At 39.9% G+C, this 20,312-nt stretch overlaps 1 protein-coding gene across 2 annotated transcripts in view; it reads right to left on the bottom strand.

The window, feature by feature from the left end:
- Positions 1 to 20,312, bottom strand: part of col1a2 (collagen, type I, alpha 2) — a 59,224-nt gene that overhangs the window by 28,550 nt on the left and 10,362 nt on the right. The window contains exons 7-26 of one of the 2 annotated variants that reach the window (XM_072509037.1): positions 17,690 to 17,734; positions 17,477 to 17,530; positions 17,316 to 17,369; positions 15,660 to 15,713; positions 15,427 to 15,480; positions 15,262 to 15,315; positions 13,017 to 13,061; positions 12,819 to 12,872; positions 12,338 to 12,382; positions 9,785 to 9,838; positions 8,083 to 8,181; positions 7,935 to 7,979; positions 7,726 to 7,824; positions 7,538 to 7,591; positions 7,325 to 7,432; positions 6,743 to 6,796; positions 6,485 to 6,583; positions 5,676 to 5,729; positions 4,271 to 4,369; positions 3,189 to 3,242 (exon numbers count right to left, since the gene is read on the bottom strand). In XM_072509037.1, coding sequence (XP_072365138.1) covers positions 3,189 to 3,242; positions 4,271 to 4,369; positions 5,676 to 5,729; positions 6,485 to 6,583; positions 6,743 to 6,796; positions 7,325 to 7,432; positions 7,538 to 7,591; positions 7,726 to 7,824; positions 7,935 to 7,979; positions 8,083 to 8,181; positions 9,785 to 9,838; positions 12,338 to 12,382; positions 12,819 to 12,872; positions 13,017 to 13,061; positions 15,262 to 15,315; positions 15,427 to 15,480; positions 15,660 to 15,713; positions 17,316 to 17,369; positions 17,477 to 17,530; positions 17,690 to 17,734 — 1,278 coding nt within the window. Of the gene's footprint in view, positions 1 to 3,188; positions 3,243 to 4,270; positions 4,370 to 5,581; positions 5,636 to 5,675; positions 5,730 to 6,484; positions 6,584 to 6,742; positions 6,797 to 7,324; positions 7,433 to 7,537; positions 7,592 to 7,725; positions 7,825 to 7,934; positions 7,980 to 8,082; positions 8,182 to 9,784; positions 9,839 to 12,337; positions 12,383 to 12,818; positions 12,873 to 13,016; positions 13,062 to 15,261; positions 15,316 to 15,426; positions 15,481 to 15,659; positions 15,714 to 17,315; positions 17,370 to 17,476; positions 17,531 to 17,689; positions 17,735 to 20,312 lie in introns of both variants that reach the window. The other variant, XM_072509038.1, reaches the window with a different exon arrangement.

The following is a 20,312-nucleotide window of genomic DNA, read 5'->3' as shown; positions in this document are numbered from 1 at the left end:
TATTTTAAGATGTAAATTGAATTTTAGGATTCTGACTGTAATGTTAATATAAATGTGGATGAGTATGCACACTAATTAGAGCTTCACCAGCCGTCCAGGGGTCTAACCAATGGCTCATAGAAAGGGCAAGAAACGTTATCTTTTATTCTAAGAATTTCTGACCTCAGAAGGACCACTCAGTGTGTAAGCTGAGGTCTGGAAATATAACCTGTTTCCATTTAATTCCTGCAATTTGTTGTAAAGTTCAAATAAGGCCAGAACATGAAAATGATAGGGGCCTTGGGTTTGTGGACTGAGGCGGGTGCAGATTTCAATATTGATTTCTGGTTGAATTTGAAATTCCGCCATATTATTTGGTGACCTCTCTCCCAGTCTGTATTCAATCATTCCTCATCTTAAGTCCCACATAATGTACATGATTCTTGTGAGTAGCTGAAGAAAGGTAGGCTCCTTAAATGTAAGCCCCTTGCATATTTTTTTTACCAGATTGCTTTACAGAACATGAAGCATCATTTGATGGCAATAAATATTCTCACACGTTTTCTTAAGTACATTCCTTCTGATGGTCCATTTCAATTTTTACTTTGCGTATTGTCTAGTTACCTGTTTTTGAGAATATCATCTTTTGATTGTCTGAATAGCCTAATGCTAAGGCAGAATTCACCTTTTTAGACCAATAGGGCCACAGCTTTGAATTATACAATGCAATATTGCACATGAATGCGAATACAACTGTGTAAAATTTCTCTCCCCATCATTTTAGTAGAGCAATGAACCAATTTGAAATAAATCAGTTGATGCCTCCACTAAAACAGTTTCGGAAGGCAGAATTTCAATGCTGGTCGGGCTGGTTCTCCGGAAACGGCGCGATGTCCGCCGACTGGCGCCCAAAACGGCGCAAATCAGACGGGCATCGCGCCGCCCCAAAGGTGCGGAATGCTCCGCATCTTTGGGGGCCGAGCCCCAACCTTAAGGGGCTAGGCCGGCGGCGGACTAATTTCCGCCCCGCCAGCTGGCGGAAAAGGCCTTTGGTGCCCCGCCAGCTGGCGCGGAAATGACATCTCCCGGCGGCGCATGCGAGGGAGCGTCAGCGGCCGCTGACGGCATATATACGCTAACCGTTTCACCAGGATTGCCTGTCTGCTTTACTTTTAGCTCAGTTGGCCAGACAGCTGGTTCATGATGCAGGTTCAATTCCCGTACTGGCTGAGGTTATTCCCATACTGGCTGATGGTCCTGCCTTTTCAACCTTGCCCCTTGCCTGTTGTGTGGTGATCCTCAGGTTAAATCCTCAGGTTAAACCCCTCAAAGGGGAAAGCAGCCTCTGGTCATCTGGGACTATGGCGACTTAACTTTACTAAATTTTACTTTCCAGTGATGTTAACTTGAAGTAATTCCTGTACATGCATTTCTAGTATATGCAGTTGAATTGTCTTTAAGTGAAAGTCATGAGTATTAGTGGAATTTGTTATATCATCCACAGTGATCAGACATTAAAGGTCAAAATGCACTATTAAAATATTAACAGTTGAACATTTAAAATTTCCTTACAATGGTTCTGCGCTATTTTACTGCAGGAATTGACTCTTGCATTTAAGATGGGTTAACGCACTGGTAAAAATGGACAAGGGAACATTATGCAAACAGGGGCGAAATTCTCCGGAAACGGCGCGATGTCCGCCGACTGGCGCCCAAAACGGCGCAAATCAGACGGGCATCGCGCCGCCCCAAAGGTGCGGAATGCTCCGCATCTTTGGGGGCCGAGCCCCAACCTTAAGGGGCTAGGCCGGCGGCGGACTAATTTCCGCCCCGCCAGCTGGCGGAAAAGGCCTTTGGTGTCCCGCCAGCTGGCGCGGAAATGACATCTCCGGGCGGCGCATGCGAGGGAGCGTCAGCGGCCGCTGACGGCATTCCTGCGCATGCGCAGTGGAGGGAGTCTCTTCCGCCTCAGCCATGATGGAGACCGTGGCGGAGGGGGAAGGGAAAGAGTGCCCCCACGGCACAGGCCCGCCCGCGGATCGGTGGGCCCCGATCATGGGCCAGGCCACCGTGGGGGCGCCCCCCGGGGCCAGATCGCCCCGCGCCCCCCCCAGGACCCCGGAGCCCACCCGCGCCGCCTTGTCCTGCCGGTAAGGTAGGTGGTTTAATTTACGCCGGCAGGACAGGCATTTTAGCGGCGGGACTTCGGCCCATCCGGGCCGGAGAATCGCGCGGGGGGGCCGCCAACCGGCGCGGCGCGATTCCCGCCCCCGCCGAATCTCCTGTGCCGGAGACTTCGGCAACCGGCGGGGGCGGGATTCACACCAGCCGCTGGCGATTCTCCGACCCGGCGGGGGGGTCGGAGAATCTCGCCCCCGGTTTTTAAAAATGTTTCAGCTACCACATTTAAATAGTTCTAAGAAATCACGCTCTTACTTCAAGTGACTAAATAAGTACATTGGGCTGAATTTTCTCATGCCATGGTGATGCTTGGAGATGGAGGATCTGTGAAAATAGTGGGGAGCTGCACTGGAGTGGTTACATGCATTGGAGAGGTTTCCCAGGTCCCATTGGCTGCCCTCTGAACAGAGGTTGGTATCCAATTTACAAACAAGGTTCTAATTGGGCCTGATTTTGCAGTACTGCTGGCAACAGAGCACCACACCACCTGCAAAGTCCAATAGTTTCATGTAGGCGACCTGCCCTGGAGCAGGCAGGGAGCCATAAGAGCCCACAGCCTTATGCCCCACTAGGGGCTGCCAGCAGGAAAGGCGAAATGTTCTGGTTGGAGTAGTTTCCACTCTGCCCTAGCAGATTTACAGGCTTGTTCCTTCTGAAATTTTCATTTATATTTGGGCTCCATGTTGAAGCACCCTTGTGGTCTCCAACATTCCTCCGCAGTGCCCACCTTTTCCAGTGGGGTTGCCAAGGCTCTACAGGTGCCTGCCCTCTGAATGGCTGGCAGAATTGGGAGTCGCCTGTTGTCCTGGGTGGTGAACATTGTGGCAGGCAATTAGGATGCCGCCTCTGTGAAGGTTTCTTGCTCCCAGCAAGTAGTGGCTTGAGGTCCCATATGGCCCCAATGTAATTGCCCCTAGGAAAATCCAGCACATTGATGTTTCAGTGTATTATGCATTCACTTTATACGGAGCATTAAGTAAGCAATACTGTTGAGACTTGTACAGAAGAACTAATGGCATTAAACATACCCTTGGACCAGCAGCACCAATACTTCCTCTCTCACCAGGCTTACCAGGTACACCCTGGGAAATAAAACACATATATCAGTAAGAATAAGTTTTGACCCGATTACAAGAATTTCAAATTTTGAGAAATCTGTTTGAACTCATCTGAATTTTTTTCAAATAAACATATATTTTATTTAACCTGACAAATAAGATTTGTTTCTGATCCATAATGTGGGGGCATAATATGAGACAATGGGTGGGATTTTCTGTACTCGCGTGGCGTGTTTCACGGCAGCAGAGGCGGCATGCCTTTGGCCGGCGGTGGGATCTTCTGGTCCCTCCGCTGGTAGCGGCGTTTCCCACAGCAGCGTTCACCATCGGCGGGACCGGAAGGTCCTACTGGTGGGAACGGCCATAAAACCCCAGCCAATATATGACAGAGTTCGTGCAGCAGAAGCTAAAGGTGCTTCAACATTTAGAACTTCTGGCACTGAGACTGTGAGAGGTGACATTCATGTATTAGCTCCCTGGATCTATATTGACAAGGCTACCAATTTTGCAAATCAGCTTTCGGAGCTGGTTTTTGTTATGTAAATATGAAGGGACTGGCAGAGATAAATCACTCAGCCACAACCCAAACAGCTGACTCATCAAACGATTCAGCCACCAAGGAGTAATAACGCTTGCAGCAGAGATCTTCCCATCTCGCCGAAAGTCAATGGACCTTTGGCTGTCCCGCCACATACATCATGGCAGGTTCCACCATGGTGGGGTGCGATCACACTGGCAAATACCTTTTCCATCTGCTCAGTCACAGAATTAGCCTCCAATAACTTATTGCTTGTCTAACTAAAGCTGTCTTTTGAGCATCAAAGCTAACATTCAGTACACACCAAGGAATTGGTTGCAATATAAATCATTTAATTTAATTTCATTAAATATTAAAAGTTCTTACTTAATACTTATTAAAAATCATCCAAATAATTTCAGTTTGGAAAATCATTTTTATTGATCAACTATAAAGGCTATTCAGAAAATGTTCTGACAAAATATTTTGTAACATAATATTTATGTACTGGTAAAAATGTAATTGTGTCACTTACAGTAGTGCCCTTTGGACCAGGGAAGCCCATCATACCAGCCTGACCTCTTGGGCCAGCAGCACCAGGGGCACCAGTACGACCTTCTTCACCAGATGCGCCCTAAAATGTACAATCTTAGGCAATGAAACAATGCTCTTCACAAGTTACTGGAGCTTATTTTTGCATATAAGCCAATTAATTATGGTTTGATTTATTATTTTTTTCCATGCATGTTATTACTAATTGCAAAAACAATTGAGTGAATACGCCGCATTGGTTATTCATTTGTAATTCCATAGTAGTTGGTATAGCTACAATGCACAAATCTAATACATTAGTATGCTTTAGTATTTAAGGATGACATTGAAGAGAATTGTGGATTGGGGAACACAAAATTAAAATGAATTGAGGATTACTACTTTTCCTATAATACTATATACAGTGACATGTAAATTACAGTAGAGTACCTTTAATCTACTGGTCTATGTATTGGTCTTAAAAGCTGGGATTTAAATCGGGCTATTATAATCTTAATAACACTCTCATTATCACAAGACAGTAATGCATAAACAGCAGCCAAGTAAAAATAAACTGCAATAATTGTATTGAGATGGCTGATACCCTTCGTATGATTCAGAATTCTTCGTATTCATTGTGTAATTGGGTTCTAGTCTAACATTCAAAATGTTGCCATATGGACGCTTTGACTTTCTCAAGCAGGTCATTCTGTCATTTTGTTCTTTGTATTCTTTGCATACTTAAATTGAATTCTTTGTACACTTTCTCCATATATGTGATTACAACATAAAGACTATTTTGAATTCCGTAACATCATATATGTATTATGCCTAAACATGTATTTTTGAAATAAGTATAAGGGTTCAGTTTTGGGTAATCAATAATTGATATACCACAACTATATATTTGAATTAATGTAGCTAATTGTGAAATACTGTTTTTGTGTAGGGGCACGTTTCATGTGCAATACTGAATGAAAATATTATATCATGTTACTGGACATAGCTTTTGTTAAATAATAATGAGTATGCAATATTTTGCATCATAAGTAAGTAATTGTTAGTGTTACCAAATAGTACAGTGTTTGCAGTTGCTGTACCTATATTAATGAATTATTTGAGTTGCTTCTTAATTAAAAGAGTTGTTACTTTAGACGTTAGCAAAACCTATTAATTGAAGCCTTTTCATTTTTAAATATTCTGCAACATATGTAATGTAGTATCCCCATGCAATTTGCCATGCCTGATTCAAACCTAGTCTTAGATTGAATAAGCTGTCAAGAATGGGGAGCAGAAAACCTCAAAAACAACTTACAGCGGCACCTGATTTGCCTGGAGCACCTATAATGCCAGTACTACCTACGAGGCCCTGAAAAAGTAACACATAACTGTAAGAAGAGAAAACTTACTGGAGAACCTTGATTTCCCATAGCACCAACTCTACCAGATTGTCCACTATGTCCCTATAAATATTGAGGAGGCAGAACAATTTTAGATGTAATTCTATCATGTATACAACAAAAATACTTTATTTTATATATTCAGTGACATCTACTTCATTTTGTAAAACCTTTAAAACAGAACTCTCACGAATTGATTTTAATTGGGAATGAAGATAATCACATCTATGAAAATAAAGTTTATTGCTCCTAAAAGTGCTCAAAAACCAATGGAACATCAAACCCAAGTTAAGAAATAAGAAAAACAAAATCAGTAACATTACATTTTCTTGAGGATATATTTATTTTTAAAAATCGGAAAATAGGTTAAAATGTCTAAGTTGCATAGTGCTTTTTAATAAAGAAATAATTTGTATAATCTACAACGTAATTCTACTAAAATATCTTTACAATTAATTTGCATTAAAAAATTACTGCAGTATATCTGAGTAAAGAAGTATAAACATATTGGGAGGGATTGTTTGGCCTCCCAGCTGCGTGTTTCTCAGCAGCGAGAGGCGGCGCGCCATGCGATGGTGGCGGGGTTCTCTGGTCCTGCCACAGTCAATGGGAATTCCCATTGGAGCCACCCCATGCTGCCGGGAAACCTGCAGCAGGCGGGTGCATTGTCGGCAGAACCAGAGAATCATGCCGATGGAGAATTCCAGCTATAAATTATAAAAGTATATAAATAAATGCTAAATATAATTTAACAAACGTTTAATTCCATGCCACAAATCTACGCATTTTGCTATTGTAGTCCTTTTAATTTCACTCACCCGTGCACCATGCATACCACTTTCACCAGGACGTCCAATGTCACCAGGAGGCCCTTTGGCACCAGCAGCACCAGCTTCACCACGTCTGCCAGGTGCACCCTAGAAATGAATTACAAAATAAGGTAGCATCAGTCTGAATGTTACGCATAAATGAACTATTCTAGTCATTTAATAAAGAAAATCTCACACTTCCTTAAAAATAAAACCACATTTCTCAATTTTTACTTGATACATTAATCAAAACAAAACAAACTTTACCAAGCCACCAACTGTTCCATCACGACCTGAGATACCACGGACACCAACGGAACCCTTTAAATGAAATGAGAGAAAAAATTGAAAAGCTAATTACCCCTGGGTCTCAATGAGCTGTGAATGAGTTAAACATAGCATTAAAGAATGGTAACTCAAAATTAACATTTTCTCATTTATATTAATGTTGTTTATTGCACTATTAGTTTATGTGTAATTATTATGAAGTGTGTAGACTAATATTATGCAGTCTAAACTATTATGGTCCATTTTGTGTGTAGAGGATTGTCCCACAAAAGCTCTTTAGAACTTGTTTAAAAATATCCAATAAGTTATAATTATCAACAGTGTTCAGACACAAATTCATTTGTGAGTACACAGAATCTTTTAATAATTTGAGATTCAGTAGATCACGATGATTATGCTAGGATTTCATAATTAGAAACAATAAGAGTAAGCATATCATTAGTTTATTTCTTAAATATAATTTCAAAATTAACATTTGTTATTGTTTTAAAGTTGAAGATCTCTCTATATTTGATTCAGTAATCTACCAATGTAATTCTTATGATATAAAATTAATCTTACCCTTTCACCAGAAACTCCAGTAGCTCCCTGAGAACCATGTTCACCACGAGGACCTTTCTTGCCTTCTTCACCAGCTGAACCAGTGACACCTGCTGGGCCCACATCACCCTGGTTTTGGAGCAAAAATGGTAAAGACATGGGCAATTGCAATCAAAAATAGGAAATAAATTACACAATTAAAATCTAAATTCATGTCTATTGCAAAGTACTTACACGGTCGCCTTTGGAACCAGTCTCACCCTTGACTCCTGGAACACCTGGATCACCCTGTATGGAGAATTTAGGAAAGGAAAATATTCTTAGAATTTTAAGTTATAACTTTAGTAAAATGCCATTATTGCAACAGATGAAGGGACTATTTATAGCAATTGTTTTACTATAGGGTTATACTTGTTACTTACAGAGAGCCCCCGAAGACCTGCAGGACCAATTGCTCCATGTTGGCCAGCGAGACCACGTGGCCCTGGAAAACCAGGGGCACCTGCAACACCTGGAGTACCCTATGTAAAAGAAAAAGCACAAGACAAATGTTTGTTATTTTAAAATAAAAGTAGATTTATCAACGAGGTTGCTTTTGAAAGTACTAAATAGGTGTGTCGTACATACTTACCATTACACCCCTTGGTCCAGTTAGACCATTTGTACCAGCATTACCCTAGGATTGGAATAAAATAATGAATATAGTAATTGCAATTTGTCCAGTCAGGTAAAATCATATCTCAAGATGTAACAAAGATATTGTCACCAGAAGTACTTACGGAAAGGCCTACTGGTCCACCTAGACCTACAACACCTGGTTCACCTCTAGCGCCCTGAGCACCAATTGGACCACGAGCACCAAATGGTCCAAGTTCACCCTATGTTATATGGAAATAAAAGAAAATCAACTTATATATTCAATATAGATTGTTATCACACATATGCTGTACTTATTAAGGTGCTACAAGTTCATGAATACAGCACTAAAAACATCTGGCACAAATAAACTTGCTTTATAATCTTTTTGACGAACACAAGATTACCGAACATTACAAACTGAGAAAGTCTAACTTTGTTTATCAATGCACTGTTTGAATTCAAATTATTTTTAATTTTCTTATATTCATGAGGATGTTGCAACAAATTGATTTGTAGCTGCAGCAGATCCTATCTAAAAATAATCAAATACCATTGAATAATTTCAACTGATGTACAGCAAAGAGAGGACATTTAATTCCACATCTTTTGATGCTAGGATAAATAAATTATAATTTACATTCAGTTTTTGGAGAACATTTTCAGCTTTTTAACTACCAAACAATTGAGTTTTTATACGTTCCATTTCAAAATCTAACCTAATTATTAAGTAGGTGTGCTTTTGACTTTGCTCAGTAATATAAACTAAATGATATTTTATGGTCAATTTGTTGGGTCTAATTGTAGGTTGCTATTAGAATAGAAAAGAACATATTACTTTTCATTTTCTTCATACTCACAAATAAATCAAATAATATATACACTTCTTTGACTAAAGGCAGTTCTAAAGTGCTAACAGATCAAAACCAAAGCATGACTTTCACAGTCTTAGAAAGTCACCATTCTGTAAAGACTACACTAATTAGTTAATAGGTTCATTTTGATGGCATATTAATTTACTGTCTGAAATACGTTATGGATGCAACATTTTTCTTGTTGGCAGAATGTCTAAGATAGTCATGACAATTGACTTAGTTCTTAATAACTCAGCATAATTTTAGTTTAAATTTGAATAATAAAATTATTTGTGCTGCCTGTTTCCTCAGGAATGTTGTAAAATGTTGATTCTGTGCCTTTAATAGCACTGGGTTTCTGAACTCCTGCGATATTAGAAGTGTCCAAATAGGAAGCATAACAAATAATAGGCTACAGTTAAGAAATCCAGGTAATAAGTAGGTGCCTAGTTATAGCTACCAACTATTATAGCCTTAGGTTTGTGGGAACCTAAGTCATAATGGCTCCTACGTGGCACCATAAAGATAAAATTAACTCATGATTATTCTTGTTTGCACTGCGTTATCTAGAGTTTGAAAAGTTAGAGTAATTCTGTATTTTTTCAAGATTATGCAATACTTACTTTGATATAATATTGAATACAATAAGTTTGTCCTTTATATAACAAAAGGTTTAATGTTTGGTTTGTGTAGAATTATATTCAAGCAACCAAGCAATTAGTGTGGTCGACTGTTAAACACCTGTGTTGCAACTGGGTTTTTTGAATGGGAATCATTGCATTTTTCAATTATGCGATAATGAATAATGACAGGTTGCAATGATTTGGTAAATAGCTTATCTCATAATTTCTAATGGTTAGAGACAAAGGATCATAAAATTACAAGAATATACCAAACTGCAAATTACATTTTTTTTTATATTATATGTTCACTTTAAAATAGTATTGTACTGCATTTACATTTTGTCATTTTTAAAAATTACAAATGTTACCTTGAATCCAGGACTGCCTGGGAAGCCTGGGGGACCAGTTGCACCATTGGGCCCCTAAGAAAAAAAAAATTGCAAATATTAATGGCTTGCTTTTTTGTGCTCCTTTTACACTACAATTTACTAGGCCAGAATTTTTCAGAGCTTGAGTGGGCGCGCGCCCATCCTGAACTCGTATGAAGAATTTGGGCACATGCCCAATGTCATGGTGCCCTTGTGTGCTATTTCAGTCAGCGGGGCATGTGAAAGAGTTGAATGTGCCTGCTGACAATTGAATGGGCAATTAAGTCCATTAAGAATGCAATTGACCCTAATTTTAACATGGCCCACAAGGGCCAATCGGCCAGGAGGCATTCATGTATTCTCAGCATTCCCGATCCAGGGCGGGATAAAATAGGAGGTTTGTGGGGTTATGTGTTATGCTGCCAGTTGCCTCCTAATGACCAGGAAGTGTTTTTTGAATAAAATGCTATTATTATATTATAAATGGGGCAGCACGGTGGCACAGTTGGTAGCGCTGCAGCCTCACAGCACCGGGGACCCGGGTTCAATTTCAACCTTGGGTGACTGTCTGGGTGGAGTTTGTACTTTCTCCCCGTGTGTTTGTTTGGATTTCTTCCGAGTGCTCCGGTTTCCTTCCATAGTTCAAAGATGTGCAGGTTAGGTGGATTGGCCCTGCTAAATGACCCCTTAGGGTGAGGTTGCAGGAATTAAGGGTGGGGGATTGGGCCTAGGTAAGGTGGTCTTTTGAAAGGTCAGTGCAGACTCGACAGGCCAAATGGACTCCTTTTGCATTGTAGGGATTTTATGATTCTAAGTGCAGCTTGGCCAGGTACTGGAAGAACACCAAGAAAGAGCAGCATGTGGTATGGTACTGGGCATGTGTGACGTGCAGGCAGGAAAGGAGAACACAGGTGTCAGCGCACTGAAGGTTGCGGTGCAGACAAGTTCCACTGCCAAGGACTCAGATGAGTATTTTAATAGGCCAGTCTACAGATGCATGTTAATTGGGCATACACAACAAAATGCTTGGTGCATTGTAAGTCCATCAGAAGCCCTGTGGTCAATGTCAAGAAGCATGAAGGAGTCCAGCCATAATTTGACATAAGGCTTGACACTGAGCTTGAAGTTCATCATTTCCAGCATGAAAATGTTGTCAACTCCTTGAGAATTCTTGTGGACTCAACCATAATGCAGCAACAGATGGTTAATGACACAACTTCCAGTGCAGCAGAAGCAGCAGCCACCCAATGTCTGGGTGCTGTAATGAAAGCTCAGCGTGCGGTCATGCGAGGTCAGCTTGCTGTTTAAAAGGCTGTAGATACAATGTTCAAAGGAGTTTTCAGAATCTCACAGTAGTTCAGCAGTCTGTTCTTTTTTTCTGTACTAGGATTTCTGAGGGTTTGGCACAGAGAGTGGCAATGACTCCAGGAAGCACAAACCTGGTCTCCTCCCTCAGGAAGACAGCATTCATGATCTCATTTCTAACATTCCACCAGTGGCTCTGCTGTTCCCTGTCAGCCAGACAGCTCAGACTGATGCCATCCATCTGACAAATAGTCATCGGACTCGAAACGTTAAACGTTAGCTTTTTTCTCTCCCTACAGATGCTGCCAGACCTGCTGAGATTTTCCAGCATTTTCTCTTTCGTTTCAGATTCCAGCATCCGCAGTCATTTACTTTTATCCCTTGCTTCCATCCACCTGAGGTGTTGCAGTCTGCAGCTAGACCCTTAACGCCAAGAGTTGCTTGAGGGTGTCCTGCAAGATCATTTGCCACCATGAAAGCCATCCGGCTGTAAAATGTGGTGATCTGTTCAAAACTACATTGACTTTTACAGGACCATAGAATTCCAGATGGCATAAAATTCTACTGCTGGAGAGGCAAAGGCACACAGAAGATAGGCACTAAGGGTTTGCACAAGGGAGATTAGTTAACTTTTGTATGCTTTATGATTTTAAATTTGGTTTCTTTTGCGATGACTTTTATTCTATCATTGTGACCAGTGAACACTGTGATGGTCACTGACAGAGAGGTCAAACTAGTGAATGGGGAACTGGGTTGCAGTTACTAATATCGCACTCAGATAAGTCAATGACAGATTGCCTGTGCAGCAAATGACTGCATTGTTCCTTTCTCTTCTCCCTTCGTTCCTTGTTCTCCTGGTCTTCCTCCTCATTGTTCTGCGCCTCAACTGGCCACTATGTAGCTGGCGACAAGCTCTTTGGCCTCATAATGGCAAAGTTGTGCAGCATGCAGCAGACTGTCACAAATTTTGACACCACAATTGTTGAGGACTCTATTGGAGGGGCCACAGAAATGTGCTCAATTATATTTTTGGAGACGGCCTGGCTTTCATTGTAAGAATGCTGCACACATGTATTTGGGCTACGCACCGGAGTCATCAGCTAGCTATGTTATATGTTGCTTTGCCAAAGACTGTGACACTCCAATATTGGGTTGCAGAAGCACCCTTATAACTTGTAAATAAGTGCGCATTTGCTAATTTAATGATTGATTAAGTTTTAATTAATAATATGCAAAGTGCATACTTACAGGAGGGCCGGCAGGTCCAGTCATACCATCACTGCCACGGGCACCCTTAAAGGAAACACAAAAGTTGCATTAATAAATTTACTGAAACCTCAATGCTCAATCTTGCAAGACACACTATCAATAGGCATCAAATTGATAATAACCATAAACATTGAAATAAAAGCTTTCATGAAAATGTTAGAATGGATTACAATATAGCACTACAAATAGACAAAATACTTAATCATTCACAATATTTTAAAAATTAATTTCAGAAATCTATTTTAATGGCATATGTTTCACAATGTTCAAAAATATTAATGGTCACATTAAAGCAGGACCACATTTAATATGAAGGCAGATTTGTCAATTAATAAGTAAAGAATTAGGAGGGCTGTGAATCACCAGGCCAGACTGTCTGGTCTGCCTCTTGTTTAGTGAGGTTCCATGATAGAAGCATCAGTAAATGGAACTGAGAAAATGTTAAAAGCTTGAAACTCACAGCTGAGCCAGCAGATCCTCCACGGCCTCTTTCACCTCCGCTACCACGAAGACCCTGTTAGCAAAAGAAGTGCGTTTATTTTGGCTCAGTGAATGTATTTTCAAACGCTTTATATGAAATGGTGTATAAAATTATCGGTAAAGATTATGCAGTATATGATTAATACTATTTTTATATTTTGAATGATGTAACACATACCGCAAGTCCAGGACTACCATTTTGCCCAGAGTTACCAACTTCACCCTGGAAAAAAATAATGAAAGCAATATTAATTTTACTTGTTGCCCTTTTAAAAACGCAAGACAGCATATGAAACAATGAAACCTGAATGAGTAATACTTCCTAACCTTACCTTGAGACAAAGTCCTTGGGCAGGATTCTTCGGCGGGATAAATGAGCCCCATTTGCCGGCGCGGCGTACCCCCCGCCAGCAGCGGGATTCTCCGTTCCTAAGCCGGCCAATGGGGTTTCCCATTGCAGCCAGCACACGCCATCGGGAAACCCGCAAGTGTGGGTGTGCTACCGGCAAAGCGAAGGATCTCGCCAACGGAGAATCCAGCGGCTTATTGTTTAATTTGTGCAAAATAGCTCGTTGCCTGATACCTTGGCCAGTGTGAAACAAACATAATGAAAGGAAACTTAGCTTCACCTTCGACTTTCTTCTGGATAGTAAGAAATGCTCACTGTTCTCAAAGCAGTGGAAAAACTGCTCCAATGATAAATGACATAAGCTCTGTTTATAGCTTAGAGATTGCTAAATGCTCATGTGTAGTAGCAGAGGTAGTCCATGTACAGGTTAATCATGATAAAAGTCAGTTATTTTTTGATGGAAAGATTCAAAATATATAATAATTTGGAAAATGTATTACAAATAGCAGAGTAAATTGTAAAGGCAATACTAAATAGTTAAATTGTCATTTTATTTGAAGCATGCAACTTTAAATCTAGATGAGTAGGACTGTACATCATTTCCTGACTAGCTTGAGGAAGAGAGTGCTGACAAGGTGATGTTAAATGGTAATAACATTCTTCCATCTACATCTGTTGCAAGATAATAACAAGATATAAAAGAGTAGAGAATTTGCACATGCAATTTGGCATGCTGCAAATGTGTGTACTATTACCTTCATAAGACTTAAGCATATCAATGTGAATTTCTCTGCCCTGTTATACTATACTGTAGCAAGCTTTTCATGTTTTGCTCTGGGCTTTAACCAATAAGGCCTGATAAAAATAAGGGTGGGGGAGAAAAAGAAGATTTACGCTTATCAAAGAAAAGCAGAGAAAAATGTTCTGGAGTGTACTTGTATTCTGTTTCAGCTTCTTTAGATTGTCAGGTTGTCAGAAAAATGGGCTCAAAATAGAAGCAATACCAGACCCTCATTGTCTGCCATGTTCATTGTTAAACCTCCAATCATTGAGGGTTGTTCAATGGAATCATGATATGCAAATTTTGAAACTTCAGAGATGAAAGCACATTTGTGGTTCTTGTGGAATGTTCCTATCTGTATGACATCAGGTTATTCAACAAAAACCATTAAAACAAAGGGCTGAATTTCCATGATCCCAAAGTCAGCCTCAATTCGGGGAACCCAAATGTGACTGTGACAGGACATTGATCACAATATTTCTGCAGGCAACGAATTAAGAAGTCGCTTCTCGAAATCCCACCCAATTAAGCATGATGGGCAAGCCAGGGACGGGGGAGGTCCAATCAGAAGGCCTCAATAAGGGCTGGCTGATGGCCACACTGGGAGAGTTGGGCATTACTGAGGCAGACAGGAGACTTTGAGGGTACCTCAGAGTGGAGCATTGTGAAACATTAAAAGTCAAGCATTAGTACAATTTTCAGGGTGATGTTGTGCACGGAAAACCCCACCATACTGGGGCTATTGAGAGGAGGTTTAGATGACTCCTAGTCCACTGCCAAGAGGACACCTGTTGAATCCTGGGCTCTGGCCCTAGCGGAGGATCGATCCACCATAGGTAAGAAACTGGGTGGGTGGGGGGTGGAGGTAGTGCAACATTTCCCTCTACTTGGCTACCCACTGTTGACTAATGAGGCCGGGAAGCCAGAGAATTATGTCAGAAGCAACATCTGGCATATCTGTTGGAGAACTATTTTGTTGTTTTTATGGTGAACCTGAATATCTACTTAAATATTTCCCCAGAGCTTTGACAAGGAGTCAGAGTAATCCAGACTCAAAACTCCCTTTTCTCTCCACAGATGGCTTCAGGCCTGCTGATATTGTCCAGTATTTTCCGTTTTTTGTCCCGTTTACTCAGTTTCATAACCTCTAAGTAGTTTTCCATCTCTTAACAATGTGGTGAAACAGCTAACATTTGATTTGTATCATTTATTTGTTTACCCTAGAATAACATGCTCCCCAAGTAATGTTTTACAGCTCAGTCTGTAATTTGATCATTACTGTATATTTCTTACCTTTTCACCACCGACACCCTGCTCTCCCTTGATTCCATCCAAACCATTGAAACCCTGTCATGAAGTAGAAGATAATGAAAAATGTCAGTTAAACATGTAGCACTAATTATTTACTGCAGTAGAAAAAAGATATCAAAAGTATCAAAATTAAAATGTTGAACTCACTCGGTGTCCTTTCCTGCCAGAGAGACCAGGGGTTCCTGGGAACCCACGAGCACCCTATACAAAGGAAACAGGGGAAAGAACTGAATCATCAAAATGGAATGACCTGGCATTGTTGTTATGGCTGTTTAGTAAAGAAAGTATAAAATAAATATTTGCATTCAGCTGAAAGATCAGTGCCTTCTGGTGAGATAGCACAAGACCAGACATAAGCTTCACGCTGCACTATCTCTTACCTGAGATCCAGTAATACCACGGTCACCAGGTTTGCCAGGTTTGCCATTTGAACCCTGTTAGAGAAAGGGCAAAACTTGTAGTATTAATAGAGAATCAATTAAAGAAGCGATGCACATATATTTATATAAGGTAGATTATATTGTTATTCAGGTATGTGAGACATGATTCTACCTGCTAAAATATATAGTTCATGTATTTAGTTCTGGTACATTATGAACAATTGATATATGTTGATATTTTACATTAAGAATTTCCAAATTGTTTAATATTCATCAGATAAATAGATTTTCAATACCGTATACCAAAATAAATAAAATCCAACCTGGTAGATTCAAATGTATATTTGGTCCTCCGATCAAGTGATAGTTGAATTCACCTTTTTTTTGGAGGCCGATTGAGGGGGATTGCTAAAACCATACCCTGGACAGACAGGGCTCAAATTTGCCTCTGTGTTACTTCTGATCTCACCCAGACCCATTTGCAGAGATGGACTAAGATTATTCCCTATAATGGGGAAGCTGCTTTGAATTCAGCATGTACTTTTGAGCATTATGCCAGTTACAGAAACCAACAGGCAATGGCAACAGGTGACTAGCTATTCTCTTGGTCAGGGTAACACGAGGGAAGGTTTACTTAGACTATTGGATAAATATGTCAAAAAGTAGAATGTTAATGGGGGGGTGACATCGGTCTATATCAGCAGTACCAAACCGCCTGTAGTGAATCGGCAGCTGATTTTTCAGCATGTCACTTTTTATTTTCCATTGACTTGTGAAAATATTGCCAAGATTTTTTTTAATACAAACCAAGTACAAGTACTAATAGTGAGACCAGAAAATGAGTCAAAAAAACGAGTCTGAACTATCATTCTGGAAGCTTTGGTGCAAAGAAGATCAGGCACAATGAAAAATTAGCTGCCAATTTGTACTTATGGCAGAGACCAACTTCACCTGCAACATTAATTAATTTGTTATTTGATGAGATTTGAAGAAGTCAGATGCTTCTCAATCATATGTACGTGTTTGGTAATACTGTCAATCTATCTTATTCTGAATGACCTTGACCCTTCCTTACACTCTCGTCCAAGCTCACTATCTTTGGTACAAAGGAGAAAAGGAAATACAAGAGGTTGCAGATGGCTATTTATGGGACTAACTCCAAGCCAAAGATCCCGCCGAACTTGACAATTTTAGATAATTCTTTGAAGTATGCTGTTTTGTATAGAGGAAAATCACTGTGATAGGACTAATTTCTAAACTCTGGTGGTTCAGAAATATTTTCTGCCTATATATTCACTCACCTCAAGTTTGCACTTGGAATTCAACAAATCCTGACATAGTGAGGAGGTGTCTGAATTTCTCAATTTCAGTTCATTATTTCTCAATTTCAGTTCATTATCCAGTTACCCAGCTCTAGTTTGGAAACATTACCTTCAATTATTCAGAACTTAACTCTAAATTATTTTCTCTAGATATTGATTGCTTGGCATCAAAAAGTGATTGACAACCAATTTCAGATAGGTTGAGGTTCAATGTGGGGCGCCCAATGAGTGATGTTATCTGATTGATGCATAAAGTTGTTGTGATTCAAGGAGCTGATAACATTTAAAAATACTGTCACAGTTCCTAGTCTACTCCTTCATAATCAATGCTTACATCTTCACCAGGTTTTCCAGGTACACCTTGAGGACCTCGAGCACCGGCTGGACCCTAGTGAATAACGAGACAAAAAGATAATTAAAATCATTATGAAATCAAAGATTCCCAAATTACTTAAGATGCAACAAAATGAAACAGCTGATTCAAAGTGTACTTACCGATCCACCGGATTCACCTGAAATGCCTGGAATTCCTGGGGAGCCAGGAGAACCCTGGAAATGAACACATGCATTTGATTCAAGTTTTTTTAAGTCTGGGGTGTCTAAAATGATCGTTAAACATGGTCATTTCAAATGGAGGTAGTACAATGTGTTGCATAGTTTCAATTATAAATGGGCAAGAGAAAAATATCAAAAAGTTGTAAAACTTACAGGAGCACCAGAGGCTCCTTGTGGGCCAGTTGGTCCCATTGGTCCCTGAAAAAAAAAGATCATATTAGAATTACTGCACAAAATGCTAATCAGTATTAAAGTAGCAAGACAATCTCTCAAAACATAAGTACAATATAGTTGGAGACAAAGAACAGTAAAGCCAGGAACAGACCCTTCCAATTCACTGTGGCTCTCCAAGTCTGCACCAATCATGATGCCTGTCCAAACTAAAACCTTCCAGAGTCTGTATCCCTCTATTTCCATCCTATTCATGTAATTGTCAAGATGCTTCTTAAATGTCACAATCGTACCTGTTTCCGCCACCTCCCCGGCAGCGAGTTCCAGCACTCACCATCCTCTGGGTAAAACAACTTCCCTCGCACATCTCCTCTACACTTTGCCCTTCGCACCTTAAACCTATGTCCCCTAGTAATTGACTTTTTCACCCTGGGAAAAAGCTTCTGACTATCCACTCTGTTCATGTCACTCATAATTTTGTAAACTTCGATCAGGTCTCCTCTCAACCTCTGTTGTTCCAGTGAAAACAATCCAAGTTTATCCAAATTCTCCTCATAGCTAATACCCTCCAGACCAGGCAACATCCTGGTATACCTCTTCTGTACCCTCTCCAAAGCATCCACATCCTTCTGGTAGTGTGGCGACCAGAATTGTACAAGGCAAATAAGATTGGTGTGATTGATGATGACTTACAAATAATTCATACTGTTCTGTTTTTGACTGTCTTTAGAGTTAAGTCTTCATAAACAGATGACACTTAACAGAAATGTATTCCACAGTGAGTTTGACATTAGGTTATCATTTAACTAAATTGAAAGCATTTCAAAGATAGGCAACTGGATTTTTCGACCACGCCCGTCGCAAGACCGCCAGGGGCGGGGACCAGGAGACCTCGGGCAGGACTTTCCGCTCGCTGGGCGGGCATGGCCGAAATCCTGCCAAAGATTCTGATGAAAGATCACAGACTTCAAATGTTAACTTGTTTCTCTCTCCATGGCTGTTGCCAGACTGGCTGCTCCAACATTTTTTATTTCAGATTTTCAGCATCCACAGTTTCTTCCTATATGTTGACAGTATTTTTACCTGTTTATTTTTCAAACAATTTGACCTACGTTTATACATTAAATTTTCTACCAATTATAGATAAATATCAAGATTTGGATTTACATTGGGCTTTATCATGCCTCACAAGTGACTCGGAAATCGTTACATGAGTTACTCGAGTGCAGTGAGTTTTTATATGGATAAAAGTCACAGGCAATTATTCTCACCAAATAGTGAGATGAATAATCAGCTTATCCATTTTTGGCCATGTTAGTTGAGAGAGAATGTTGGCCCAGACACTGGGAGGGTACTCTGTTCTTTAAATAGTGCTGTGGAATCTGACTGAACCAAAGGAACATGCAGATGGCTCACCTGAAGAACAGCTTCAACAATGCAACTGCACCAGGTCTAAACTTATATTTTTGCTGAAATACCAAAATGGATCTCAAAAGTTTTGACAGACACAGCTGCCAACTAACATGTATTTCAAAAGAAGTGTGCATGTTAAAAGGGAACTGATCAAAATAAAGCGACAAAGGAAAATGTTTTTAGCTGTTTTCTAATTATAATTTGTTCACTGTTGCAATAAGGGAATAGAAACAAATCTTCCTCCAACGGTGAGAGAGCAAACTACATGAGTTATTTTCATTCATGGTCACCTTTTAAAATCTTTATTTTGCCAATGGTTTATTCACAATTGACAAGTTTAGGTTTAAATTACGTAATTCTACTAAACTAACCTTACTAGACAAAAACAAGAGAGAAAATACTCAATATATTCCTTATTGGCCATTGCCTTCTGCCTTGTTTTGGAGGGGATTTACATGGTTTATTATATTTTAAGTGCTTCGAGAGAATTTACAAAACACTGTCATCACCGATATAATGTCAGAAAAAAGAAATGAATACAAAATTTATTGTTACATTTTAAGTCAGTGGAAACCTGCAATTTGGATTTCTTTATGTATACAGAGCTGTGAATAACCAATATTTTCATTGCTCAGGTACCACTGAATTAGTATCCAACTTGTTTCAAATTCTGAATTTTGTGTTATAATATGGAGCTGTTCCCGGAAACATTTTGTAACCCATATCATTGGACTAGCTACATGGAGTGACACTCAATATGAGTGCAGTACAAAATGGTGAATAAGCATGCTGGGAAGATACCATAGTAAAAGTGATGATGTCATCTGAATGCCTTTTCTTTGCACCTTGAAATAAATAGTCTGGGGAGTAGTTCATACTGAAATGTCCCCTTACACTAAACCAACATCTTAAAGATTAAGTTTCAAGTGACTTAATTATATCGAACAACTGGCAGTTCCTAGAGACAACAGGGGGCAACTATGTTCTTGGTAATAACAAGATAGAGTAACAACTTCAAAGGCTTAAATTCAACCTTTCAGCCATATATTTTGGTGTTTCTAACTTTTTCTTATAAAAAAACAAATTTTTATCACTTGCTCTCTTCCAAACTGGTTTCAGTTTTGTTTTAAGTCATGTTTCAAATAATAGATGATTCATTTTCAGGACACTTAATAAAGCAAGTAAGAACATT

This window comes from Scyliorhinus torazame, chromosome 6 (assembly GCF_047496885.1).
Source record: "Scyliorhinus torazame isolate Kashiwa2021f chromosome 6, sScyTor2.1, whole genome shotgun sequence".
NCBI lineage: Eukaryota > Metazoa > Chordata > Chondrichthyes > Carcharhiniformes > Scyliorhinidae > Scyliorhinus > Scyliorhinus torazame.
The sequence above is the reverse complement of the archived record's forward strand: the minus strand, read 5'-3'. Positions and strand labels throughout refer to the sequence as shown.